This window comes from Oncorhynchus mykiss, chromosome 24 (assembly GCF_013265735.2).
Source record: "Oncorhynchus mykiss isolate Arlee chromosome 24, USDA_OmykA_1.1, whole genome shotgun sequence".
Lineage (NCBI taxonomy): Eukaryota > Metazoa > Chordata > Actinopteri > Salmoniformes > Salmonidae > Oncorhynchus > Oncorhynchus mykiss.
In genome coordinates this window covers 11,880,548-11,902,442 of record NC_048588.1, presented here as the reverse complement: position 1 = coordinate 11,902,442, position 21,895 = coordinate 11,880,548, and the positions used below count along the sequence as shown (strand labels likewise).

Sequence of the window (21,895 nt, the reverse complement as noted above, 5' to 3'; positions counted from 1 at the left end):
GCTGACGTCATTTTCAGTTTATAACCTGTAGTAAAATGTGTAAGGAGCAGTACTCTCGTGAATAAAGGCTGCTATTTGACTTTAAGACCGGGCTCTGTTTATGTCTATAAAATAAGGGTCATACAAATTCTTATGAATTGAGAGTGTTTCATTTTAATTGGGAATTAAAACAGAGGAATTAAATTCCTTCAATAATTGGTCCCTCGAACCGGGATCTAAAATACCCGTCTCTGCCATCTGGAGGTCGTACGCCGGAGAAATCGTGCACGAGCGGGTCTGGTCCCGTTATTAAAGACCTGGCCCCTGAATTGAGGTTAAAAACAGGCCGGTATACACCCCAGACGGCAGGTACGGTGACTAGATCCAACGAACAATGCTTTTCCCAGTCGGCGGCAAGGTTAGTAGCCTATATTCTCGATTCTGTGGGGATTTGAGTTCTTTGATTAATGTTCTAAAATTTTCAGAATTCATCATTTTTTTACCTTTATTTAACTAGGCAAGTCAGTTAAGAACAAATTCTTATTTTCAATGACGGCCTAGGAACAGTGGGTTAACTGCCTGTTCAGGGGCAGAACGACAGATTTGTATGCAAAACCTAGTCCAACGCTCTAACCACTAGGCTACCCTGCCACCCCCAATAATGGGAGCTTTGCTATTCCCACAGGGTTTTGTATAACCGATATACACTGAGCAGGTTAAAAAATAACCTGTGGTAATGTGCACTACCGTAGATAAACTAAACTTAATCATGAGAGGCATATTCGCCCGAGATTAAGACGGGATATTAAATAGGAGCTGGGGGATAGGACGGTGATCTTGTACAAATACTAGGCGTGGGGAGACAGGAAGGGAATGCTCAAGATAACTGGAATGGTCATTTGAATTGTGGCAGTATTGATCATCGTTCCGATTCAACAAATACTACTGAAATATCCAAATAAGGAGGAGAGGGAACCAAAATCTAAAGGAATGGGATAAAAGCCAAATCTATAGACAAGAGGTTCCATGCGAGAGGGAAGCCTAAGAGATAGTGGCGTGAGATTACAATTATTAGCGTTCTTTAAAAGCCCTCTGACACAACCGGAAAATAAGATATTAACTAGGGATTTACAACCCCTGGGCTTATAGTTGTAAGGTAAGACCTAATATCTGATTCAACAGTCAAAGCTATTGATAAGGTTTCCATTAAAGAGACACACACATCGTCAGACAGAAAAGTCACCTAAAGTTAAATGTAGGGAATAACGGAGAGATACGATAACCAGGATGTTATATTTTTATGAATCGACGGATATACGATAAATTTAAACAGAGAAAATGGGTTGTGGCATTTAGAGGGAAAATGCATGCATTATAGCTTTTTTAAGGATAGTCTGAAAAGATGCTACAGCTAGCAACGGAATTGCTAGGCATTCAATGGGGCTATATAGTGCAACACTTTGGACTATAAAATAGGTAAGAATAGTTGAATCGTAAAAAGTTGTGATTGTTTTCCCGAGTATTGATTTTTGGTTAGGTAACGCCAGTGAATTCGAACAAGAAGTTAACGTATTCTAAAAACACTATCTGTTTTCATTACGGGGAACAAGTAAATGTCTTATCTTAAAGGGACAGTGCACGTTTATCACAGTGGTTTGAGTGTATGGCAGTGTATAAAATATTTTGGGACGACACTTTGAAGATAGACTGAATGAGTTACATGAAACATAGAGAGATTTAAAATAAATGATGCGAAGGGATTATCATAATTATTAGGTTTCGTTGTTGTAGTAAAAGTTTGGGTCCCTGTTACCAGAGACAAGATGTCTTAAAGGGGTACACTCGAGTATTGATTATTAGGAGTTTTAATTAGACAAGTGAATAACGTATTGGGAATAGAGTCGTAATTAAAATGCTAAGTCAAAGACGAAACAGTTACTTAAATCAAACTGAATTCTAAAAATAACGAAGAGACAATTACGATTTATGCCCATCGAAATGTTTTTATAAAATTAGCGAATTTAGAGATATTGGTTGGTGTTGTAAATTATAATTCAAGATTTGAACAGATGTGATAAATTAGGTTTGGTTTATCGAACCCATACTACTGTTGTTGCAGACAACCAACAATTATTTACAATTAATTGAAAGTCGTTACGGATTGGGCCGAGGTTGAGCGCTTGTTGATGACATCACTCGCAAGGCACTTTTGGTCGCCACGGAAATTATGTTGTGACTGGGGGTAACGGAGAAAATTGTTTGTCTTTTAGAAGGAAAATGTGTGCATTATTGTTTTGAGTCACTTTTCAGAAGTTGATAAAAATGTCAAAATACATTATTAAAAGTAATTTGAGAGTCGCCAGGATAGTCAGGAAAGATGCTAAAAACTAGCAGCTGATTCGCTAGGTGGGCATCATAGATTTGTGGCGTTTATTTGGACTCTATTAGGCTATGAGAAAGGGAGACTGGATGTCTGAATCGTAAAACATCGTGATAATGGATTCTGATGGTTATTGATTCCTGGTTTGATTGTTTATGTAACACCAGTGAATTTGAGCGCTGTTTCCATTATGTGGAACAATGTTGAGGAACAAGCAGATGATGATTTGTTTTATTGAGATGTAAACGTGAGTCTCTGAATAATTTTGTCATCTGAAGCATTAAATTAGTGAGTTTTTGTATAGTTTTTTTGCTGATAAAAGTGGTTTGTTTATTTGGTTACTGGTTATGGTCAATTTGAGGGTTTGATTTAACTTAGTTAAACATTGTATTCTGGTGTGTTTAAGTAGGATTCCTTATTCTGGGACGGATGGAAGTTATCTAAAATATGTAAGTTGAAGGAGCCATGGGAGAATGCGATTGCATTTTTATTAAATATCTGGGATTAAATTACGGATGAGGAATGTACGACATTTGCGGCAGAGGGAAAAAGTAATACATTGGATAATAATGTTATCAGGTTAATTGTATCTAAGGGTAGCATGTTCATTTAAGTAAACATATACATAGACGTTGTTTAAAACGTATGATTAATGATTTGAGTCAAAGGGGAATTATCATTAGGCTTAGTTTATAGTTCACTTTTGAGTTTCTGAATCGAAGTAGCATAGTGAATGCTAGTTAGGCGTGTTGTGTTCTTCTGGGAAAATTGAGGTTTAGGTGCCTCACTTTTAGATGTTTCCTGGGATTATAATCTTGGGGAGAGTGGGTGAGATTGCGGTCATAAACGACCAAATTGAAAAAGGCCTGGAAGTTTTGATTATCCATTAAGGTTTGCAAATATACACACATAAAACATTTGTTAGGACTATTTGTTTTAGTGCAAAGGTATTTTAAAGAGGCACGCTCACATATGGAACTTTATGAGTTTTTTATTTTATGAGTTTTAATTACACAAGTGATTTTTCTTTATTTTAAGGATAAAGGGTTCTTTAATATGTCTAAGGTAGTATGGAACATGACTATAAAAAGGTGGTATGACCTATTGACCTTATCATGACTATCTTTTGAGGTCTGATCAGCCTCAGGGGAGAGTCATTTGTATAATGAATGTGGTCATTTGGGTTAATAGTTAAGGTAAATTAATTATAATGGAGTTTTAGTTTGGGGTTAGAATTATTGTTTGAACCGCAAATGAGAAAGTGGTTCAGGATTCTGTTTTACAACATTAGCTGTGAAGTTTTTGAATGGGCTATTATTAATTTGGTATTTTAACAGAGAAACAAATCCTATTTATCACTGAGAATAAATAGGGGAAGATAATATACATTGAGGTTTGGATAGGAGATATATTAAGCCAATAGGGCAGGGAATTACATAGAAAAATACGTTTCAGTTCTTAGGGGTGATAAATTACTGTAGATAAGGTATTCCACACTATGCAACATATATTAAATTCATGTTATTGTCAGATAGAATACTCAGGGTCCCTGAAGGAAAGAGCTTGTTAGTGTAGGAAGGATTTTGATATGGTTAGCATTTGTTTTGACTTTGTTTGATTATTAGGAGGTTTTTTAAATAATATTAAATTTAACAGGAATATAGGACATCTGTGATGATTTAGGATTATTGTTAGGATTAAGGAAATGTAAGGACTTTAGAGATTGCCACTCATTGACATGTTTTTCTAAAATCAATGATTTTAGATAAAGTCAAACAGTTAGAAGCTTAGTGGTATTTGAGAGATATGAGAGAAAAGGGTTACGGTTTAAATTGGTAAATATTTATATTTAAGACAATATATAAGTAGCACAGATACTTCTTAAAGTAGATAAGAAACTTGACAGAGAATTGGTACAGGATTGACATGAATGGACGCCCAAGGGAGAATTGGACATGTGGAAAATTAAAGGGGCTCCTACATGATGATGTCAGACATAAGGATAATTTACTAATCTTACCTAAGTCATTGTTTAAGAGTAGGCAAGGTTGGTACCTGGGCAGAGCCAGGTAACAAAGGGGGGATGGGTAAATTGTGTTCTAGGATAGGATGTGACCTACGGGATAATTAACTGATAAAAAAATTTAAAAAATGAGCTAACAAGTAGGTATAGAAGTTAAAGATATAATCAGATAGAACAAATGAGAAACTGTTTGTTAACCAAACCTGTATGTCCAAGATTTTATGCACTACAGGTGAAGTCACTCAATCCAGTCCCTGAGGCCTGTTGGGGGGACCATACCGAGGACTCCTGGTGACAGCTAGCAGAAAGAACTACCCGGATTCATATCACACTGCGGGAGGGTAAGACACACTGACACTGTCGAACAATAACAGAGTTCGAGAGGAGAACTGGAATTAACAGAATTCTGGGGGCCATCTCTCGAATGAAAAATACCTTACCTGTCCTTTCCTCACTGTTCTTGTTCATAGAAGTGAAAATGTGTCTGACTCTTGCTAATGATGTGTTTTCTAGAAGAGGGTGGGGCTTTATAGGTGAGCTGTCCATCCTAAGCTGTATGGTTGGAGACCGTATTCCTACACCATGAACCCGAGAAGGCCAGAGGGTAATATTGACATAGTTAAACAAGGAGAAATTAGTATTAACCAAGCATAAGAGATCACTTGATCTGGATAAACAGGAAGTGAGAGTAGGATAGGGAGGGATGTCTCAGTGGAGTTCTATGTAGACCAAGTGGTGTCTCTGACTCCTTGGCAGTTCAGGACTAAGAGTAGCTATTATGGAAGACATCTATGCAAGTCTCTGTGTAGTTCATGGAAACATGTTATAGCTCACATCATGTGAGAAGGCTACATAAATCTACATACCCAGCATGGAAGGAGATGGAGTGTAGTGAAAGTAAGGGTTTCAGTTGATAACCTAGTGCATTCCAGGTAGAAAAAGTTAGAGCAGCTGATTGCTCTATAGTCCGCAGAATACAAGCAGAGTCCCTGACAAAGCAGATACTGACTGTGGAGTGGTCCAGAGCCAAGAGCCGGTGTGGATAGTTCAGAAATTGAATTATTCACCTAAGGTAAAGCTATTCATGGAAGCAGGAAAGCCAGATAATAAGTTGTATGGATTTGCACTATTTATATCCACATGTTCCTCTGAAATCTGAGCTTCCTCCTTTCACAGAGGCAACGGGAGACTGTTTATTGTTTGATTCAGTATAGCACTCCTGAGAAATATGTGGGGTAAAACCAGTACTGCAATAGGACAGCTAATGTTACTTCTGATGCGACCAATGAGTGATTTGGCAGGCTGGTTGAGATCTGGGGATTTCACTAAGATAAGGAGGCCCAGGGCTCACATCTGTTGATTGTGTGGGAGAATGACATGATAGCCGAGTATTACTGGCTAATTGAACAGAGGTATGTGTACTGGTACATTTGAGAATGCCTTTCACACTCATTCAACACCATGACATGAATAGAATAGTCTTGGATGTTTGCTGGCTGAAGAGGGTGGGAGTGTATAGGTAATTTGGCTCCGGGATATACAGTTAGGATGGATCAGTGACCAAGGCCTTGTCTGGTTTACACACCCTAGTTCACGAGAAGGAAATAAACTCAGGGGTGGATACTTCTCTGACTAATTGGGTTGACAGTGTGTTTGGAAGATGGAAAAATGTTATGATTACTGTGTTATGGGCTACCTTCACCTGTGTGACTGTGTTAGTTTTGTACAGACGTGGTTGATTGCGTGTATGAAAGTTATCATTTCCAGGACTCTGGAGAAATCGATGACACTTCAGATGGTGATATATGGACCAATCCTAAGCTCTGTCCAGTGGAATACAAAATACATGGCTTGGACGTAATAGAAGAATCCGGATCCTTTCACTCGCGAGGAGACCATATTTGATGTTTAGGGAGGTTAGGTTGTAGCTTGTTTCAATATTAGACTGTTTTTTTTATGAAGATTGTAACGAAAATCCTGATAAGAAGAGTTATCATTCTGATGTAGGCCTAAGAAACAGTCATGGCGAATGCAAGTAGTGGGTTATGTTTAGGTGATGTTTTGATGACAAGAAATATTTCTAATAAAAATAGAAATAGGCTTTTTAATATTACAATATAGCTACATGTGTAATTGGATGTATAATATTTAATGAAAGGGTGGATATGTTAAGGGAATTTTTATCAATGATGACTAATTATGTATACATTTCAACCAGGCCTGACGAATCAGAATACTATTATGTTACTGCATATGTACTAATCAGAATACTATTATGTTACTGTATATGTACTAATCAGAATACTATTATGTTACTGTATATGTATGAATTTTCTTTTTAATCTTAGTTCTGAATATATTGTGTGCAAATAATCAAGAATGAGAACAATGACGGTCTGTTCCTTGGTAGAAATGAATTAATTATATCTCCAGACTGACTAGAATGCTTATCTACACTGGCTGACCTTGGCTCTAGGCGAGGAGGGAAGGCTTGAGAACTATAGAGCCTTTCTACCAGTGTCAAGAAGAGACGGAACATTTAGAAAACGCTGACGTCATTTTCAGTTTATAACCTGTGGTAAAATGTGTAAGGAGCAGTACTCTCGTGAATAAAGGCTGCTATTTGACTTTAAGACCGGGCTCTGTCTATTTCTATAAAATAAGGATCATACAAATTCTTATGAATTGACAGAGTGTTTAATTTTAATTGGGAATTAAAACCGAGGAATTCAATTCCTTCAATAACCGATTAAAACACCAGGGGCATATAAAACGTTGGGTATGCACAAAATATGCCCCTAAACATGCATGCCCAGTTTTCACTCAAAAGTTGAAGTGGGAATGTGCCTGTCCTCCTGTAAACTTCAGACCATGCGTATGCACAGTTTCTAGTGGTTGAAGTACTGCATTGCAAGATGGCAAAAGTAGCCTCGTGCAGGAATATATGACTCTTATTCATAACAAAAAACAGGTAGCTAAATATAATAATACTACTAATAATAATAATTTTCCCTTAGCGAGAAGAGCGAAAATCGATGTATTTTATCTTTGCGTTCTGAAAGATGCCTATTTCTAATGATTAATTTCATTACCATGATCATTGCAGTATAAATCCTCACCTTTTCTGGCTGTGATGGTTTCATAGGCTACCCACGAAATAGCCTATAGGCCTAGGATAGGCTACTTGAATTTCTCAAACATAATACATTAATCATGCAGAATAAATTCCTCACATTTTCTGGCCATAATGAGTTCATATTCCCGAAGTAGCCACACAAGAAATTACCATGTGCATCGCACATGTAATTGGGCTTATTAGATAGGCTATTATACTGTAATTTCACGTTTTTTAACTTTCGCATTGGACAGGGAGCGAAGTTTATACCATACAGTATTTAACAGGTGAACAGCAGTTGATTGTTTGTATTGAAGTGTGTAGGCTACCACTAAGTAGGCCTACTGTTTTCATTTTAGACAATGTTTCAGAATTCGTGAGCAGTGCAGCATATTTATGTTTAGGGAAAAAATTATGCAAAACATTATTGCATTCAAACGATATTTTTTTAATTTAACCTTTATTTAACTAGGTATGCCAGTTGAGAACAAGTTCTCATTTACAACTGCGACCTGTGATCTGTCTAGAGGTCCACAACAATTTTCAATTGGTTTTGTCTTTCAGAAATGGCCTGGTAGATTACAGCAAATGTCACTGCAAAATAAATAATTCTGGCAACACCTCCAAAGACATTTGATCAAGTTCAACATTTCTATTTCCTGTAGCTACTGTCTTGGCCTAATTCCAATACCTTAAAAGATGAACGATGAGCGTTTTCTAAGAGGAGTTATAATGCTCGTTGATGCGCACAGTTTTATAACAGGTCTGATGTATAATCAGAAACATGCTTATGTATGGCATGCACCAAGTTTATGTATCTCAATATTTGTGTGTGTATGTGCAGTCTTTTCAGAAATGGTGCACGCAGATATTTAGTGTTAAATTTACGCAACGGTTATGAATGAGGCCCCTGGTTTTCTGTACAATCATTCAAATTATTAGTATTTATAAATACCTTATTCGGTGATGCAAACATGTAAACACCTTAATGGTGTTCCAGCAGTGTATTTGATCTGCTCATTTGCTAGCACCAGCCGAGCGATCTGCCTTCTTTAGCGCAAGGGAAGTGAGTTTGAATGTATGTGTTTTCTAAGTCGTTTTCACATACACACTATAAATGTCCGAACTCAGAATCAAATATGCTTCCCAAAAATAGCATGGTGGCTGTGGTAAAAAGTTTATTTTAAACTTGGCTGAACGTTTATTTATCAGTAGCCTGATTTCAGACTTCCATGTTAACAGGATTATTAGGGAAAGTGTTCTTCTTGCAAAGCATGTAAACGTTTTAATCTAAGTGTTATATTAATCTGTCTAGCCACAATAATCGCATTATTGTGCGTATGTAACCTTACACACTGTCATTGTCATCAAGCACCTCTCAGTAGGTCCATACTTACTTAATAAATCATCCTCACCAGGACTCCCCTGCTGTACAGTAACCTTCATATGTCCATGCTGAAGTATCGCCCCTCTGGATAAGGCCTGGAGGACGGAAAAACAGTTTTCCCATCAAGTCAGGAATAAGGAGATGATGAGGAGTATTGGTGTTGTATAGGGACATCCTTCCTTCAAAGGTGAGAGGCTGGGACTATGTCTGAAATGGCCCTGTTCAAAATAGTGCACTATGGAATAGGGTGCCATTTCGGATGCACCCTGGGTTTGCAGCTTGTCACAACTTGTTTCTGGTTCTACTCACCAGGTAGATGACATCCACGGAGCCCTTTGGGACGGTCTCCCCTACGATAGCATACTGGATGGTGATTGACACTTCCTCCCCACATGCCAGTGGTTTCTCCGTCTTCTGAATAGCCAGAGAGCTGGATGTTTTACTGTGAGGGGCAGTGGGCTGGATCAGTGAGAGTACGTGGTGCCCCCTGTTGAAATAGGGGACCCTGTATCTAGTGTTCTCTGCTTCTGGTGTGTTGCTAACCTGGAAAGCAACAGAGGGACGAGAGAGTATAACGAAAGGCCCAATCCCAAATCGACCCTTAGAGCTCCACCTCACCCTCTGATAGGATAGGTGGAAGTTTCACCATATTGCTTATTATACCAATGGAATCTTCTCAGATCTTCACAAGAGCATGATAGACCTCAGGGTGTAGGGTCAATGGGGTGATTTGGGATGGAGCATAAAGAGTCTCAGAATCTTTCAAACCCTTAGAAGGAATCATACTTACTATGAGGTTAATATCCTCTTTGGGCATAGTGGTTGTGTTGAGGGAGAAACTGGCAATACCATGACTGTCCGTGGTTAGGTTCTGGAGATGATGTGAGGACCAGCCTTTCTTCTCCAACAGGTAGACTAACATGTCAGAGATAGGTGTGTTGTTGAAGTGAACAACGTTTATCTGAGGAAAAAAGGAGTAATGTCATGCTACATCTGTTTGTCACTGTTACCTACCATTAGTAGTTAAGTAAACAGGAATGTCAAAGAACAAATGGCATCCACAATTCAACAAAGTTCAAGGAACAATAACACTGGATCTGGACTTACCTTGCCCTCGATAATTGATCCATGCTCATAGATTTTGGGTGTGTCGACAAACGTGAGTTTTCCAATCACATAGGAGAGCGCTATGTGTTTTTTCTCTGACCGTGTAATACCTGTCAAAGAAAAACAAATGAGAATAGGATGGTTTATTTAACAAGAATACATGCCACCATGATGCACAATGACTGTTCACAATGCAGAAGTCAATTGCAGTGCAGTTTACACAATATTTTAAAACATGATTAAAAACATATATACAGTGGGGCAAAACATTATTTAGTCAGCCACCAATTGTGCAAGTTCTCCCACTTAAAAAGATGAGAGGCCTGTAATTTATCATAGGTACACTTCAACTATGACAGACAAAATGAGAAGAAAAAAAATCCAGAAAATCACATTGTAGGATTTTTTATGAATTTATTTGCAAATTATGGTGGAAAATAAGTATTGTCAATAACAAACGTTTCTCAATACTTTGTTATATATCCTTTTATGGCAATGACAGAGGTCAAACGTTTTCTGTAAGTCTTCACAAGGTTTTCACACACTGTTGCTGGTATTTTGGCCCATTCCTCCATGCAGATCTCCTCTAGAGCAGTGATGTTTTGGGGCTGTTGCTGAGCAACATGGACTTTCAACTCTCTCCAAAGATTTTCTATGGGGTTGGTGGCTAGGCCACTCCAGGACCTTGAAATGCTTCTTACGAAGCCACTCCTTCATTGCCCGGGCGGTGTGTTTGGGATCATTGTCATGCTGAAAGACCCAGCCACGTTTCATCTTCAATGCCCTTGCTGATGGAAGGAGGTTTTCACTCAAAATCTCACGATACATGGCCCCATTCATTCTTTCCTTTACACGGATCAGTCGTCCTGGTCCCTTTGCAGAAAAACAGCCCCAAAGCATAATGTTTCCACCCCCATGCTTCACAGTAGGTATGGTGTTCTTTGGATGCAACTCAGCATTCTTTGTCCTCCAAACACGACGAGTTGAGTTTTTACCAAAAATATATATTTTGGTTTCATCTGACCATATGACATTCTCCCAATCTTCTTCTGGATCATCCAAATGCTCTCTAGCAAACTTCAGACGGGCCTGGACATGTACTGGCTTAAGCAGGGGGACACATCTGGCACTGCAGGATTTGAGTACCTGGCAGCGTAGTGTGTTACTGATGGTAGGCTTTGTTACTTTGGTCCCAGCTCTCTGCAGGTCATTCACTAGGTCCCCCCGTGTGCTTCTGAGATTTTTGCTCACCGTTCTTGTGATCATTTTGACCCCACGGGGTGAGATCTTGCGTCGAGCCCCAGATCAAGGGAGATTATCAGTGGTCTTGTATGTCTCCCATTTCCTAATAATTGCTCCCACAGTTGATTTCTTCAAACCAAGCTGCTTACCTATTGCAGATTCAGTCTTCCCAGCCTGGTGCAGGTCTACAATTTTGTTTCTGGTGTCCTTTGACAGCTCTTTGGTCTTGGTCATAGTGGAGTTTGGAGTGTGACTGTTTGAGGTTGTGGACAGGTGTCTTTTATACTGATAACAAGTTCAAACAGGTGCCATTAATACAGGTAACGAGTGGAGGACAGAGGAGGGTCTTAAAGAAGAGGTACACAGGTCTGTGAGAGCCAGAAATCTTGCTTGTTTGTAGGTGACCAAATACTTATTTTCCACCGTAATTTGCAAATAAATTCATAAAAAATCCTACAATGTGATTTCTGGATTTTTTTTTCTCATTTTGTCTGTCATAGTTGAAGTGTACCTATAATGAAAATTACAGGCCTCTCTCATCTTTTTAAGTATGAGAACTTGCACAATTGGTGGCTGACTAAATACTTTTTTGCCCCACTGTATATAACATTATGGTGTAGCACCGAAGGTCAAACACAGGTCTCCACAATCTTATTAAACATATTGACATCATGCCTTTCACTCTCAATTCAAAAAATGTGTTTTCATGTGATTGCAGGCAAATGTTGTCATCACTTTTCCCAACTCCAAATTCTTGTGATAAATTACTTGCCTGTCCCCTCCTCCTCTACTTTTGCATTAAAACTAAACCTGTCTATGAGCATTTTCTCTCCACCATTCTTTGTGAAAATGGACATGTTGAAGACATGAGAAGCACAGCCAGTTTGGTCCATCTGGGAAAAGCAAGCAAAACCACAGACATTAAGAACTGATTTAAATACATTTAACCACATCACATTCAAATGTAATATGTTGGTAAAAACAATTATACTGATGATAGTTTCTTCAGGAAAGCATACAGACCTCTATTGACTCTTTGTGGCAGGGGGCTGTATAATCAGGAACTACTCGATGAGTTTCCTCATCAATTCTCATTGATATGAATACATCGTTCCTTAAAGGTCGGCACAACTCTAAGTCTGCTTTTCCAGGTACAGGCTGTCCATACGTGTATCTGATTTTATTTCATAATGAAAAGCATCAAAAACAACAGATTTCCTACTTAGAGAGACATAGTATATTATAAACCTCATATGAGACATTACAAAGGCTCATACATGCTGCTTACAACAAGTTCAAATGCATTATACCTGCAGGCTTTCTTTAAGTCAAGTACTTTCAACATTGTCAATGCATCTAGACCTGTAAAGATGAAGCCTCTCAGTGTATGAGTGTTGATCTAGGATCAGTGTAATCGTTTGTGTCACATGTATAGGGGGAGACCTGATCCTAGATCAGCAATCCTACTCTGAGATGCTTTATTACTAAAGGCCCAGCTGTTCATGTAAATGCCACTGTCTCAAACTTTTAAATTATTAGAAGCAATTTATAACTTTGAGCAGTAGTAGCATTGTAGGTCTTCATTTAGTTTTTGTCATTAGCACAGATCTGGGTTCAAATACATGCATATTTATAGTTTATTTTTTAAATATGATCCCCTTTTCTCCAGAATTTCGTGGTATCCAATTGTTAGTAGTTACTATCTTGTCTCATCGCTACAACTCCCGTAAGGGCTCGGGAGAGACGAAGGCCGAAAGTCATGCGTCCTCCGAAACACAACCCAACCAAGCTGCACTGCTTCTTAACACAGCGCACCTCCAACCAGGAAGCCAGCCGCACCAATGTGTCGGAGGAAACACCGTGCGCCAGGCAACCTTGGTTAGCGTGCACTGCGCCCTGCCCGCCACAGGAGTCGCTGGTGCGCGATGAGACAAGGACATCCTTAACGGCCAAACCCTCCCTAACCCGGACGACGCTAGGCCAATTGTGCGTCGCCCCACGGACCTCCAGTCGCTGCCGGCTGCGACAGAGACTGGGCGCGAACCCAGAGTCTCTGGTGGCACAGCTAGCGCTGCAGTGCAGTGCTCTAGACCACCCGAGAGGCCCAAATACATGCATATTTAAGTATTTGTTTCCAAATACACTATTTTAAATACCCCTAGGACCAAACAGACAAATGTATGGAGGATTAAAATGTTTGTATTTCCAAATACATTCCAATACTGAATTACTTTTTATTCAACTAGGCAAGTCAGTTAAGACCAAATTGTTATTTACAATGACTGCCTACCCTGACCAATTGTGCTCCACGTTATGGGACCAATCACAGGCAGATGTGATGCAATCTGGATTTGAACCAGGTACAGCAGTGACACCTCTTGCACTGACATGCAATGGCTTAGACCACTGCGCCACTCGGTAAATACTTATTTTGAGATGTATGCAAAAGTAATTCAAATAATTAAATTAGTATTTGACTCAAAGTCTGCATTTGCGCAATGCGATTAATTAGACAGTGACATGAGTGGAGTTACACATAACAACAGTGCATTGCAAAACGGCGATAGTGTAGACTCACGTTGCACACACTTCTAATTTATACTCCTCTTGAACAATGCTGATCTCATCGGTGAAGTTCATTTTGATCTCAAACTTTGGCAAAACTAGATATAATAGAACAGCAGTTAACTCATGAATGTTCCTGGATTGTGATTTAATGATTCATCTGCCAGATCCATAATATTACCGAGCATGAAAGGTAAATAAAGAAGCTCAACTTACCATATTTTTCTACCTTGAAGTTATGGTATATTTTGTTATCACCAATCCACACTACAATAGCATATAATCCTACGGGTGCTTCAGAGTTCAGGGGGTGTGAAAGCTGCAGAATGTTGCCGCTAGATGATGTATTGACCCACTGTCCAATCCTGTTCTGACGAATATCCTGTTTATTCATAGAACAAGGGACACATTTAGCAGGGCACAAGACTGTGGAACGTTCAGATACAAACATGTTATGTAAGCCAAACATGCCTGTCTGACATGTAGAATAAGGAGTCACGTCAGTTCTATTCATGACATTTCTTTCTTAATGTTCTGAAGTTTGCTTACTGAAGGTGGCCCAGATGTGTTCACATATAGCTGATATGGAGGATTCTGGTAACTGCCATGTGGAAATGAATGATGACCTACCTAGCTGGTGGAGTCATCGTCTTATCATGTTGTAGTATTTTTGACAGACTAATAAGGGTCTTACCTCAAGTTCCACAACATTGTACTGTGAAGGACAAAGACAAAAGGTTGGTTAATGTTTTATGAATAACTAAAATTCCCCCAAAATGAACTGAGGAACAAAGCTGTATGCAACTATAGGAATTAGGCAGGTGCTTGGGTTTGTCTCCTCAACTAAATATCACAAGTAGTATTTGCACTGGGACTTTAGTAGAATTCAGTAGATTAATTCAATCTCAGGAAAAAAATCCCATACATTCCAATCTGACCTACAGTAAATTAATTGAAAATCCCATGTCCTGTGGTGAATGTTTGAGGACCCTAAAATACACACACGCAGGTTTATTTAGAGAACCTCTGCAGAACCTTTGCACTGAGTGCTATGGGTCTCAAATGTTTGTGTAGCCTTATCAAACAAACATGGCCTAAAGATTTGGATTTTGCCCCATAGTTGTTCAAAACATTTCCCATTTCCAAAGTCTTATTGTTCATGGAGTACTAACGAGATGTGTATAACATGTTGTGGCTAGTTGATTACTGAATTAAAATAATCATTTACAGTATATTGTCCATCATAAGCCTTGTCCCTGTCCATAAGGCAGGAGCCTATGTCCTGTTTCTGTAGAGTGAAGGAGCCTGGACAGGATGCTAGTCTATTGCTGGGCATTAACCTCAATCCATCTCCTTAATGTTCAGTGCCAAGTAGAGAGGCATCTGATCCCGTTCTTTGGTAAGGCTTGACACCCTAAATCTTCCATTCTCAAGGAGGACACTAACCACAAGGCCGTAGAGTTGAGTTGGTTGGACAATATCATACATAGTGTTACATGATACCTGATTGCTACATCTATCAGACAGTAATGTGAAACAATCCTTGAGATTCTTCTGTATTTGTCATTTTTTTTAAGTAGTTGAGATACTGATCCAAATGAAGATGAAATAGATGTCATTGTTTTCAATATTCAATCATTTTCAAGACTCACCAGCTGATTGACAGGGCTAAAATTGGTATCCAAGGTGATCACTCTAAACTGCACTGTAAAAAGACAATGAAAAGACAAAGACAAGCACTCAATGAGAAATTTAGAAGCATAATTTAGCTAAATTTCCCAGATTCTCCAGAAATCCCTGTTGAAGGATTCCCAGATTCCAGGAATCTTTCAACCAGGATTTCTGTAAAACCTGGGATTTTTGTGAAAGTTACCAGAATTTTGCAAGACAAACTTTTGACAGCTACTCTGGATAGTATTTTACACTGTTGGTACTAAGGCCCCAATTCAATCAATTGCAGTTAAAGGAAAACTGCACTGAGTTCGCTGAAAATATTTACACTGTCAATATAAGTTGACTGAGAACACATTCTCATTTACCGCAACGACCTGGGGAATAGTTACAGGGGAGAGTAGGAGTGATGAATGAGCCAATTGGAATCAACGGATAATGTCCAGGAGAAGAACAGTTTGTAACATGTGATGTTGCCTCAAATGCCAGTGTACATATTCTGAGTGAACCCACAGCGGATTTGTTCTTGATCTGCACCTGATGGTGCTGTTTCAAGTGTCTCTGGGATGACAGAGCAAACCATCATAGAAACATGCTCCCACCTAATTGTCCTGTTTCTTAGCAAGGAAACTAATTGTGTAGGTCCCTGGCTCTGTGTAAAATTACCTGTTTGTCCTGGGTTGTAGATTGGTTTATTCGTTTGGATGAATGTCATCGGACTGTAGGGTTTGATCATGACCTTTCTCTCCTCTGTCGATAGAAACGTTTCACCTCGAACCTCCACCTTAAAGTTTTGCACTTGGTCACTCTCCACCTGAGGGGCCTGTCAGTGAGACAATGAACCAATGACATATGATCCAGTGTGGCTTAGTTGGTAAGAACGTGCTGCAACAATGTCAAGGTTGTGAAGATTCAATCACTTCTCCTTTCATCAGTGTGTTTTTAAAATTATTTTTCTTTAGTACTTAATGTCATCTTTTTATGTCAAATTTCAGCCAGAATTCCAGAAAAGCCACCACATTGATATTTCCCATCAAATAAGATAGCATTGCACTAAAATGAAGAGATGCATCACAAAGCTGAGAAGTACTGTGTACTCTTATTGGAATGGTTCTGGATGTCGACCAGTGCTGGCTGACCTGAAACTGGAAGCAGCGGTGAAACTCTTGGTCAGAACTCTCTTGGAGAAGAATTTTGCTCTGCTCATCAACAATCAGAGATATGGTCATGACCAGGGTCTCGTTGGGCTGCAGAAGACTGGCACAAAGCTTGGCCTCTGAGCCTGCCTGGATCACTGCAGGAATGGCTACCATGTAAACCCTAGAGAGAACATATGCCAGCACAGCAGCAAACATACAGGAAAATCAGTACAAAATGAGAGTGCACCTCTAAACAAGAAACTACAGATGTAGGATCTTAATTTCACAAGTATTGTTATAGCAAAATAATCCTGCAGCAACACGATTTGAATGTTATGTCCATAATGTTGCTTGATATGTGATTCCGCAATTATCTGGACAAAAGTAGACAGGTTGCATGAAAAGTGCAATGCACTAACACATAATATGTGTTAGTGCAGGTTTTCAATTAATTTATGTCAAACACAATGCTCGTCTGCATTTCCTGCGGCGCCATGCAAGTAAATTGTGTGAACAGAGTACATGTAACAACAAAATAAACACGTTTATTTTGTCCTCCAAAGAGGAGGGGTGGGCCAAAATAAATAAATAATAATAATTAAGATAAAAAAAATAAAGATTCCTTTTTAAAAAGCCTATACTTATAGGTGAAATACACAGAACAAATATATGCAGAAAGGGTAGATGAAAAACAGTTCTAAATTTGCTCAGGACGAGACGCCACATCTGATTACTAAATTCTAACTGACTGTGCAGATTTACTTACGGTCTTGGAGTTTCTTGACAGAAACAAAGCCAGTGAAAGCAGGCAAAGAATATCCATCTCCAAACATGAAGCTCAGAAGGAACCATGACTCAATGAGAGAAATAAAAAGTCAGCCTATGTCCCAGTATTCCTACTGGCAAGACTTCCCTACTGCACTGTGTAGAGTACAAGCAGGGGAACTGGTGTAGCCAGGTTGAATGATGGAAGTTAAAGCCTTGTGAATGTTTGACCAATTTGTGTCAACAACAGTGATTTTCAGTGATTGGCAGATTCTCTGGCATGGAGACTACACATGCACCATCAATATACATACAGTACAGTGCAGGACATTGGCACTATGACCTGATTACATCTCAATAGTTTGCATGCAATGCCTGTTTCTTACTTTGTCCATATTAAATATATATATATATTTAACTTGGCAAGTCAGTCGAGAACATCTTATTTACAATGATGGCCTACCAGGGAACAGTGGTTTAACTGCCTTGTTCAGGGGAAGAATGACAGATTTGTACCTTATCAGCTCGGGGATTCAATCCTGCTACCTTTCGGTTACTGACCCAACGCTCTATCCACTAGGCTACCTGCCGCCCCTTTATAATATACAGTGGGTTCAAAAATGATTGGATCCCTTGATAAAGATGAGCAAAAAAGACTATAAATAAAAATAATATAAATAAATATTACAAACATTGAGCTACAGTGGCAAGAAAAAGTATGTGAACCCTTTGGAATTACCTGGATTTCTGCATAAATTGGTCATAAAATTTGATCTGATCTTCATCTAAGTCACAACACTGACAGACAGTCTTTTTAAACTAACAACACACAAACAACTATACGTTTTCATGTCTTTATTGAACACACCGTGTAAACATTCACAGTTTAGGGTGGGAAAAGTATGTGAATCCTTGGATTTAAAAACTGGTTGACCCTCCTTTGGCAGCAATAAACTCAACCAGACGTTTTCTGTAGTTGCGGATCAGACCTGCACAACGGTCAGGAGAAATGTTGGACGATCCATCTTTACAAAACTGTTTCAGTTCAGCAATATTCTTAGGATGTCTGGTGTGAACTGCTCTCGAGGTCATGCCACAGCATTTTAAATCGGGTTGAGGTCAGGACTCTGACTGGGCCACTCCTGAAGGTATATTTTCTTCTGTTGAAACCATTCTGTTGATGATTTACTTCTGTGTTTTGGGTCGTTGTCCTGTTGCATCACCCAACTTCTGTTTAGCTTCAATTGGCGGACAGATAGCCTTAAATTCTCCTGCAAAATGTCTTGATAAACTTGGGAATTCATTTTTCCGTCGATGATAGCAAGCTGTCCAGACTCTGAGGCAGCAAAGCAGCCCCAAACCATGATGCTCCCTCCACCATACTTTACAGTTGGGATGAGGTTTTGATGTTGGAGCGCAGTGTCTTTTTTCTCCACACATAGTGTTGTGTGTTCCTTCCAAGCAACACCACTGTAGTTTCATCTGTCCACAGAATATTTTGCCAGAAGCACAGTTGAACATCCAGGTGCTCTTTTGCAAAATTCAGACGTGCAGCAATGGTTTTTTTTGGAAAGCAGTGGCTTCTTACTTGGTGTCCTCCCATGAACACCATTCTTGTATAGTGTTTTACGTATCGTAGACTCGTCAACTGAGATGTTAGCATGTTCCAAAGATTTCTGTACGTTTTTAGCTGACACTCTAGGATTCTTCTTAACCTCATTGAGCATTCTACCCTTTGCTCTTGCAGTCATCTTTGCAGAACAGCCACTCCTAGGGAGAGTAGCAACAGTGCTGAACTTTCTCCATTTATAGACAATTTGTCTTACCGTGGACTGATGAACATCAAGGCTTTTAGAGATCATTTTGTAACCCTTTCCAGCTTTATGCAAGTCAACAATTCTTCTGGGATCTCTTTTGTTCGAGGCATGGTTCACATCAGGCAATGCTTCTTGTGAATAGAAAACTCACATTTTGTGAGTATTTTTTTATAGCACAGGGCAGCTCTAACCAACATCTCCAATCTCTTCTCATTGACAGGACTCACATACTTTTTCCAACCTACACTGTGAACGTTTAAATGATGTACTCAATATAGACAAGAAAAATACAATAATTTGTGTGTTATTAGTTTAAGCACACTGTGTTTGTCTACTGTTGTGACTAAGATGAAGATCAGATCAAATTGTATGACTAATTTATGCAGAAATCCAGGTCATTCCAAAGGGTTCACATACTTTTTCTCGCAACTGTATATGGTAAGCATTTTTTTTAAACAATTATATTATTTTATACTAATACAATTGTTCAGAGAAATATATTTTGTTTAACAAGTAATACCAATCATCTCAAAAAGATAAGGGTGAAAAGGATTGGATTCCCTGTTTTCAATAATCCAGCACCCTCGCCTTATGAGATTGGAGAACACATTGGGAGGTATCTTAGACCATTCCTCCATACAGAATGTTTCCAGATTCTTGATATCCTTCATCTGTGCTTATGGACTTTCCTTATCAATTGAAACCACAGATTGATTTCTGGAGACTGAGATGGCCATTGCAAAATGTAGATTTTGTGGTCAATTAACCCTTTTTGGGGGATTTTGATTTGTACTTGGGGATATTGTCTTGCTGGAAGATTCACTTGAGGTTGTACCATGTGAGTTCATATGTGTACCAGTGAAGTGTACCTTTTGACTTTTTTTACCTCAGGGAACAACACTGTACACAGAGCCGACTCTACAAGGTGGCAAAGCCGGGCATGGACCCCCCAGATAGAATTTGTGCCCCCCCAGTTTTCCTTCCCCATGAACATAACAACTGTTATATGAATCACAGTACACCTGATGACCTGTTGGACTTTGTTACATCTGCTCCTGCCACGCCCTCTACTTCTCATCCGGTGTCTCCCTAACTTCTGTAGGGTAGGGGGCACTATTTTCATCCTGTGTCTCCCCTAGTGCTCTCTCCCTTTCTCTCTCTGTGTGGGTGTATGTGATTGCCACTTCCACGCGGCCAGACCGTAGCCTCTGCTCAGTCAGTCTGCGGTTCAAGCCGTTTGTTCCTGCATAGATCATGTTATCCTCTTGTGCCTGTTTCCCTAGCCTGATGCTGCTTTTCTCTCCACTACAGTTCCGTCTGCTCTGACTCTGGTCCCTGTCTCCAGTCCCTCGTCTCGTCAGTCCAGCTTCCCTGCCCCCACTCTACTGCTTCCTTGAATTCTGCTCCAGACCTACTCCCCTTGCCCCAGCCTCAGTTCCTGGTTCACTGCTACCCGCCCGAGCTTCCCCTGGCCTGCAACCGTATCTTACGGCAAAAAAAGAGCTTCTGGATATCAGGACAGCGATCACTCACCTCGGATTAGACAAATATTTTTTCTTCAACAAGCAGGAAGCACAGGACATTCTCCAAACATCTGACATGGCCAACATCCCCGTTATTTGCCAGAGGAGGAGACGCAGGTATAGAGGACACAGAGCGGGATGCCTCGTCCGGACCCGCAGGAGGCGAGTGGGAAAGCTGCCGTTACCGTCAATATTACTCGCCAACGTGCAATCATTGGACAATAAATTAGACGAGGTACGATCACGAATGTCCTACCAACGGGACATCATAAACTGTAATATCCTATGTTTCACGGAATCGTGGCTGAATGACGACATGGATATTCAAGTAGCGGGATATACGCTGCACCGGCAAGATAGAACAGCACACTCCGTAAGATGGGAGGGGTGGCGGTTTGTGCATATTTGTAAACAACAGCTGGTGCACAAAATCTAAGGAAGTCTCTAGATTTTGCTTGCCTGAAGTAGAGTATATTGTGATAAATTGCAGGCCACACTACCTGCCTAGAAAGTTTTCAGCTACACTTTTCGTGGCTGTTTATTTACCACCACAGACAGATGCTGGCACTAAGACCGCACTCAGCCAGCTGTATAAGGAAATAAGCAAACAGGAAACTACTCACCCAGAGGAGGCGCTCCTAGTAGCCGGAGGCTTTAATGCAGGGTAACTTAAATCGGTTCTACCAAATTTCTATCAACATGTTAAATGTGCAATCAGAGGGAAAACAATTCTAGATCACCTGTACTCCACAAACAAAGACACGTACAAAGCTCTCCCTCGCCCTCCATTTGGTAAATCCGACCACAAATATATCCTCCTGATTCCTGCTTACAAGCTAAACTTAAAGCAGGAAGCACCAGTGACTCGGTCAATAAAAAGGTGGTCAGATGAAGCAGATGCTAAACTACAGGACTGTTTTGCTTTCACAGACTGGAACATGTTCCGGGATTATTCCGATGGCATTGAGGAGTAGACCACATCAGTCACTGGCTTTATCAATAAGTGCATCGAGGACGTTGTCCCCACAGTGACTGTAAGTGCATACCCCGACCAGACCCATGGATTACAGGCAACATTCACACTGAGCTAAAGGGTAGAGCTGCCGCTTTCAAGGTACGGGACTCTAACCTGGAAGCTTACAAGAAATCCTGCTATGCCCTGCGACAAACCATCAAACAGGC

At 39.8% G+C, this 21,895-nt stretch overlaps 1 protein-coding gene across 6 annotated transcripts in view; it reads right to left on the bottom strand.

Moving 5' to 3' along the window:
- The window catches only part of LOC118944024 (alpha-2-macroglobulin-like), a 39,502-nt gene extending 21,933 nt beyond the window's left edge, over positions 1-17,569 (bottom strand). For 4 of the 6 annotated variants that reach the window (XM_036961398.1, XM_036961399.1, XM_036961400.1 and 1 more), the window contains exons 1-13: positions 17,375-17,569; positions 16,609-16,789; positions 16,136-16,292; positions 15,451-15,503; positions 14,493-14,513; positions 14,015-14,180; positions 13,812-13,896; positions 12,257-12,407; positions 12,006-12,126; positions 9,992-10,101; positions 9,675-9,845; positions 9,194-9,427; positions 8,895-8,979 (exon numbers count right to left, since the gene is read on the bottom strand). In XM_036961398.1, the coding sequence (XP_036817293.1) occupies positions 8,895-8,979; positions 9,194-9,427; positions 9,675-9,845; positions 9,992-10,101; positions 12,006-12,126; positions 12,257-12,407; positions 13,812-13,896; positions 14,015-14,180; positions 14,493-14,513; positions 15,451-15,503; positions 16,136-16,292; positions 16,609-16,789; positions 17,375-17,460 (1,621 nt within the window). In that variant the 5' untranslated portion in view covers positions 17,461-17,569. The remainder of the gene's footprint in view (positions 1-8,894; positions 8,980-9,193; positions 9,428-9,674; positions 9,846-9,991; positions 10,102-12,005; positions 12,127-12,256; positions 12,408-13,811; positions 13,897-14,014; positions 14,181-14,492; positions 14,514-15,450; positions 15,504-16,135; positions 16,293-16,608; positions 16,790-17,374) is intronic. The other 2 variants (XM_036961402.1, XM_036961403.1) reach the window with 1 other exon arrangement.
- Between the last annotated feature and the right edge of the window lie 4,326 nt (positions 17,570-21,895).